This window comes from Sinocyclocheilus rhinocerous, unplaced genomic scaffold (assembly GCF_001515625.1).
Source record: "Sinocyclocheilus rhinocerous isolate Xijiao unplaced genomic scaffold, SAMN03320098_v1.1 scaffold1156, whole genome shotgun sequence".
NCBI lineage: Eukaryota > Metazoa > Chordata > Actinopteri > Cypriniformes > Cyprinidae > Sinocyclocheilus > Sinocyclocheilus rhinocerous.
This window is the reverse complement of record NW_015630041.1, coordinates 1,107,747-1,114,280: the sequence shown is the minus strand read 5'-3', so window position 1 is coordinate 1,114,280 and position 6,534 is coordinate 1,107,747. Positions and strand designations below refer to the sequence as shown.

The 6,534-nt window shown below is 40.6% G+C and overlaps 1 protein-coding gene across 3 annotated transcripts in view; it reads left to right on the top strand.

Moving 5' to 3' along the window:
• LOC107739873 (transforming acidic coiled-coil-containing protein 3-like) overlaps positions 1-6,534 on the top strand; it is a 9,463-nt gene extending 2,929 nt beyond the window's left edge. For 2 of the 3 annotated variants that reach the window (XM_016552098.1, XM_016552099.1), the window contains exons 3-16: positions 666-793; positions 1,183-2,343; positions 2,605-2,671; positions 2,754-2,928; positions 3,012-3,073; positions 4,390-4,523; positions 4,725-4,806; positions 4,931-5,080; positions 5,160-5,227; positions 5,561-5,604; positions 5,687-5,847; positions 5,932-6,038; positions 6,165-6,285; positions 6,407-6,534. In XM_016552098.1, coding sequence (XP_016407584.1) covers positions 666-793; positions 1,183-2,343; positions 2,605-2,671; positions 2,754-2,928; positions 3,012-3,073; positions 4,390-4,523; positions 4,725-4,806; positions 4,931-5,080; positions 5,160-5,227; positions 5,561-5,604; positions 5,687-5,847; positions 5,932-6,038; positions 6,165-6,285; positions 6,407-6,478 — 2,532 coding nt within the window. In that variant the 3' untranslated portion in view covers positions 6,479-6,534. The remainder of the gene's footprint in view (positions 1-665; positions 794-1,182; positions 2,344-2,604; positions 2,672-2,753; positions 2,929-3,011; positions 3,074-4,389; positions 4,524-4,724; positions 4,807-4,930; positions 5,081-5,159; positions 5,228-5,560; positions 5,605-5,686; positions 5,848-5,931; positions 6,039-6,164; positions 6,286-6,406) is intronic. The other variant, XM_016552100.1, reaches the window with a different exon arrangement.

Genomic DNA, 6,534 nt, shown 5'->3' with positions numbered 1-6,534 from the left:
ACTTTAATAAACTGCACTTGGATCTTACCTTGTTTTCTCCTGGCATTCCGTGACAATGTCTGCATTTGTGATGGGAGAAATGACAAACAGCAAGCGCTTCTCTACACTGCTCAAAACTCGCGTTTTAATCATCAGTGTCAAATCCTTTAAATATAAAAAATGTACTTACAGTCTGTGAGTCAGAAGCGCCAGACTGTCCTTGCAAAGTTGGAACTGCCCCACTTTATAGAACAGCCTTTGAGCACAGACCCATTGTAGGCTAAGCAGAACTGCAGGTTCAGGAAACAGTCCTCTATAAAATGCGTCACACAGCGTCACACACGGCGGGCTAGAGTGAGCTTTCTTTCTTTGCGTGCACATTTGGGCGGTGTTATGCAAATCTTCCCACACCGTGACGTAGACGTGGGGGCGTGTTTAAACGAGGCGTTTTAAGAGGGCGTGGACAAGTCTTAACTTTTATAAAGAATATCTCTTTGGATTTGAGACTTTAGTCTTTGCAACTTTACAGATCTTCTTTATGCACCAAGAGCTTGTAACACTCCAAAGAGAAAGGAAAAATTGAAATTGCATCTTATGACCCCTTTAAGGTATAAAGCATTTGTTTACTGTGTTGTCAGGCCTGTACTGGAGTTAAGATTTACATAGTTCTTATTGATTTTGTATAGGTTTGTTTTCAAACTCCACGGCGAGACCCATTCACAAAGAAGATCATGTCCCCGAGCCGCACCAGTAGGCCATCCAGCCAGGAGGACAGTAATAAAGCACTGGACACTCTCAGGGCCTCTACTGACCAGTGAGCACATTTTCTGCAGCTCAACTTGTTTAGGACTGTAGAAATAATTTGCATAGTATTTTAAGTGTATTTTCTTTAAATGTCCTGTTTGTAGATATTCATACCCATTTTCACTGAAATGGTCCTGGTTCTCTGGCTGGTGCCTATCCAATGGAACTGCTAACTGACCCACATTTCCTCAGACTTCCAGTGATATTGACACTATCTGGCCACAAACACTGTTTCTATTTATGAGCATGTTGAAATATTCTAAGTCATTTAATTAAGCATCTTTGTTCGGTCACAAGCAGTAACATTCAGAGTTTATGTATGAGTAACATTCATAGTAATCTATTTACACAAAAATGGCAAAATCCACTAACATGTAAAATTGAATTTGTGTTTTACAGGAGTTCACTGTTGAGTAACACTTCCACCACACTGATTGCCATACAGAGTAACAGCGTTGCCTTCCCTGATGATGATATGCCTGTTCAGAGCAGAGGTGCCTATACCTTCGATCTTGACAATCTAGATGCCATCAACCCTTTCATGGGATCCAATAAAATGCAGAATTCTGCTCCTAAGTCTTCTGCTTTACCTGAGTCTTGGACATCAGAGCTTGTAGGGTCAGATACAACTGCAGCCCCCGTTTCTTTACCGCAAGCTGAGGTTCCAGAGGTGGCTGACACTGCACTTGATGAGACTCTTCCCTTTGTTCCATCAGTGGAGAATTCCCTTGCAGAATGTTCTGCCAACATATCTTCAGCAGAAGGCACCGTCATCATCAAGACTGACAACATTGAAAACAGTGACACAGATATGGAGGAGTCCGATATGACTGAACCTGCACCAGCGTCACAGCAGATTCCTGTTTTGGAAGATCAGCCTGAGGTCCTGGACTCTCCGAGACGCCCTGTAGGATGCTACAACTTGGATTTTGACCATCTCGATTTGCTCAACCAATTCCAAACTGGTGGCTCAAAGATCCCAAACTCTCCTCTGATTAGCAAGGCATCAGTAGTTTCCGATCCACCCCTGCCAATCCAAGAAGCTAAACTGGAACCAGAGCCCTCAGTCCAGACCCCAGATATCCCAGCATCTTCAGATGCCTCCATGCCACCTCAGGACAACAACACCGCCACAGAAGGCTCCTCATCTTTAACGCCCCCTAAAGAGAACCAGATGTTCCTAGAGTTTAATTTTGATGATGGCGCTGAAGTCAAGCGCAAACCTCCTCCGAAACGTCTTGGGGTCAAAAGACCTGCAGGTGCAAAACCTGAGACCAAAAAAACAGTTGCACCAGCCATGGAAAAGAAAGAACCAGAACCCAAGCAGTTGTCTCCTAAGGATCCAGAGGAGACAGAACCTGTGGATGTTCCTCCTGCTAAAAGTTCTTACACATTTGATTTTGACAAGTTTGAGGACCCAAATTTTGACCCCTTTGGCACGAAGCCTAAGATGGGTAACTCTCCACCACGTGGTGTCCAGACCAGCCCAGTTTTGATGAAAGAACCAGCTTCAGTTCAGCAGCCTGAGGCTCCTGCACAGGATGATCAACCAGAACACCGGTACAGAAACTAGAACTTGTACAGTATGTATAAACATAACACATGTATAACACATTTCATATTTGTATAGGCTAATTACGTTGGAGGTACAGGTACGCTTCTGATTCTGAAAGTTGAGGTCATAGGTTTGATTCCCAGGGAGTGCATGAACTAATTAAATATGTACCCTGAATGCAGTGAAGCTTTCTTTGGCTAAAAGCATTTGTCAATTGCATAAATGTAAATAATCGTTGAGCTCAGATTTTTCTTTTTCTCTTTCAGGTCTCCCCCGGCAGTTTCTGAAACCATTGAAAATATGGCAGAAACTGATCTTCTTGTCACTAAGCGGGTAAGAGTGTCTTAATTTACAAATTCAATAGAAAATTTGTTTCCACAAATTCTGATCATGTTGACACCTGTTCTCTTACTAGCTGGCAGAAAATGCAGAGTCATTCACTATGTCCATCACTAACATACACCAGAATCCAGCGATACAGGAGCCAGAGCTCATGACAACACCAGAATCTAAAGTGGATCTACAGAACCAGACCTGTGATCTTGGAGTGGTGGCACCAAGTGAAGATGAGTTTGTGCCGGGAGCATTTTGTGAGTAAACATGTTTGCACTTTGATCTAAACCGACTCATCCTGCGCAAGCTTTTGACATTGTGCGGAATATTGTTGTCTCAGTCATGCCAGGGGGAGATTTGGATGGACAGATTGATTATCTGGAGCAGTTTGGATCAAGCACTGTGAGTTTCTGTTTATGAGCCTTTCCATAAAACCCAGGTAGTGTTCGAGTAATGCATTATTTTATTTTTTTTAAAGAATATTGCACCAAATATAGTAGACTCCGTAGTTTATTAAAGGGGTGGTTTATTGCGATTTCACTTTTTTTAACGTTAGTTAGTGTGTAATGTTGCTGTTTGAGCATAAACAATATCTGCAAAGTTACGAAGCTGAAAGTTCAATGCAAACGGAGATATCGTCTTTTAAAATTCTGGCAGCAACCCTCTACGGACACCTTGGCAATTGAATCGCCATTGGCTAGTAAATTTTTTTGTTTACTCGCCAGACTGAAATACTATACTTTATATATATATTATATATAACCATGAACTTAGGACTGGTGCTGGTGCTTTTTTTGGTCATTAATTTTTTGTTCCTGTAAAAAACAAAAAAAACTAACAATAATACTGATAAGATATTATTATCATACGAATTCTACTAATCTCTCTCAATTTCAATTTCAATTTAAGAGTGCTTTATTGGCATGACAAAAATTATACATTTGTATTGCCAAAGCAATTGCAGCTGGACTGCTTACAAATAGTACACATATGTATTAACAGAAAGAAAATAATAATAGTAATAATAATAATATATAAAAATTAAGCATGTAGTGCAAAATGAATTACTAATGTAAGTATATAAACTAGAAATAAAAATAAAACAAGGGATTAGACATTTACAGAAGCAAAATATACATTAAGTAATATAATACAGTAATTTGGTATAATGTAGATGTGCTGGAAACATCAGATCAGGGCAGGTTGAGTGTGTATCTAAAAGTATGAGACAACAAACAAAAAACATAGGCCTACCATTAAAAGCCGTGCTTGCACAGGTTCTGCACGATCCTCTTCAGTAATATCCTCTGCTTCTCAATCGGGCTCAAACTGATACGCGATATTAACGACGCAGCTGTTATCAATACAACTGGAGTACATGCCGCTGAGGTGAGGGGCGGGATGTTTAGACGCGCGCTAGAGGCGGTTTAGCCAATCGCAACACACTGGGCTAGCTAACCAATCAGAGCCCATCGCCTATTTCTGAGGGAGGGGCTTCATAAAAGAAGGAAATGATCAGCACGTTTCTCAGGGAAGGGACAGAGCGTGTGGAATAAAGGTAAATTATGTGAAAAATAATGCGTTTTTAAAAAAACGAAGCATTAACACATGTTAGACTGCACCCCATAAACGCAATCAAGCCTAGAAAAAAAACCAATGAACCACCCCTTTAAGCAACATTTCACTTGTTCAGTGCTATACTAAAACACTTTTTATAGTTTAAGGAGTCTGCCTTGCGGAAGCAGTCACTGTATTTGAAGTTTGACCCACTGCTGAAGGAGAGTCCAAAGAAAACTGGAGTGGACAGTGGCTACTCTGGATTCAGCCTGCCACGGCCTTCTCTTGCCATCAGGTCAGTCGTCCTCACAAACATTCATATTAACAATGTTTCATAATCTTCTGCCCTCCTTTGAAATCTTGCTGAAAGTATTACAAATAGGCTTTAAATTGAGTTAAATGGCCCAATGCAACAGATCATATCTATATTGTGAGCAAAATCCAGAGTGCACAAGTTACAATGATCATGCAAACATTTTTTTTGTGTGCATATTAGGATGATGGAGGCTGCAAAGTCTGAAGTAAAGCAGAAGTCTTACAGTGACAGTATGAAGCTGCTGGATTATCTGCCTCCGCAAGTAAGATGATGACACAAACTTCAATGCTTTTTGCATCTTTAACATTCTGACTATATTAGTAGGCACTAAAACATTCAGACTTTTGCAAATTGGAGTCCATTTTACAATGTCTGTTAATCTCCAGGCAGTGGAAACTGTGGTGCCAGATCCAACTGTTCTGGACTTGCTGCTTCCCACTTTAAAACAGCCAGTGAAGACTGAGGACTCCATCATAGAGGTTCTGAAGTACAGTCAGAGAGACATGGATGCTGCATTACAGAAAGCAGAGAGACAGGTTACCTCTCATAGTCTCACGCAAGATGACTGGCACACGTCTGATTGGTCTTTCTAACATTTTAGTTTTCTTTTCTTAGGCAGAGGAACGGCAACAAGAGCTTAAGACTCAGATTGAGAAGCTGCAACTGGAGAATCAGCACATGCTGTGAGTCTCTGATTAGACAAACACTTTCATATGATACCTGGAGAATGAATTAGGGTTCCTAAAATTATGGAAAACCTAGAATTGTCATTCAGGATTGGAAACGTGATGGAAATGCCTATAGTCAGCTTGATCTTACTCTCGAATTGTATGCAAATCGTTCATTTGAGTGTCATTTTCAGTTTGATTCTCAAATGAGTCCGTCATTGGGTTCTCTAGTGAATGATTGAAAGTGTTTTTCCAGTTTAATGGATCAGTCAAAAAGTGTGGGATCCCTGATGCATGACTGACATTTGAACAGCACACCTGTCTTAAACTCTTTTCGTCTCTACTCAGGTTTATAGTGTCAGAATTTGAGGCCACCATCACTCAAATCACAGGTATGACAGTTGATTGATCAGATTCTGTACATTATTTTGAAGGCAGTATGCCAGATACAGACACATCCCTGTGTGTTTACAGATGAGCATAAACAGAAGGAAGATTTGGCTAAAATTGAGTTGGAGCAAGTCCTTCAGGAAAAGGATCAGCTGTCCAAAGATTTGAATGAGTTGGAGAGATCCTTCTCCTCTGTTGTCAAACGCCTTGACAGATGCAAGGAAGTCATTGAGGGATTCAAAAAGGTATACTTTGAGACTTCTGCAACAAGACCTGTAGACACAATTTTAGTGTATAATAGTCATTTGTTCCCCCCTTCTCTCATATAGAACGAGGAAACCCTGAAGCATTATGCGCAGAACTGCATGGACAGACTGCAGAAAGAGGAAAAGCGTTATCAAGCTTTGAAGGCCCATGCTGAGGAGAAACTAGATCAGTATGTGCTCATCAAACAGTCTGAAACATGTTTTCTCTTATGAATGTGATAATACAGTCATGCATAATGAATATTGGTCGATAAATATGCCTGGAAGCATCACTAATGACACTTATGTTGTTTTAGTGCGAATAAGGCCATAGCTGAGGTTCGTACTAAACAGGGCGCAGAGGTGGCAGCACTGCAGGTGCAGCTCAAGAGAGAACAGCTGAAGGTTCAGTCCCTAGAAAAGGATCTGGAACAAAAGGTAAATGTGCGCACACACACAGGGGAAGTCAATCTTACAGTGGTTTCCTTTTGAGTGTAGTTCTGAATTGCTTTTAAATTATGTAACATCTATAATGTGACTTTCTATTTGCTCTTCTCAGGTTAAAGAAGTCAAAGATGTCACAGAATTGTGTGATGAGCTGCTGCTTAAAGTGCAAAAGCATGGTTTTTAGTGTATTTTGTGCTCTTTGTGTTCATTATTTGTGTTTGTTCGTTATTTGTATTTGTT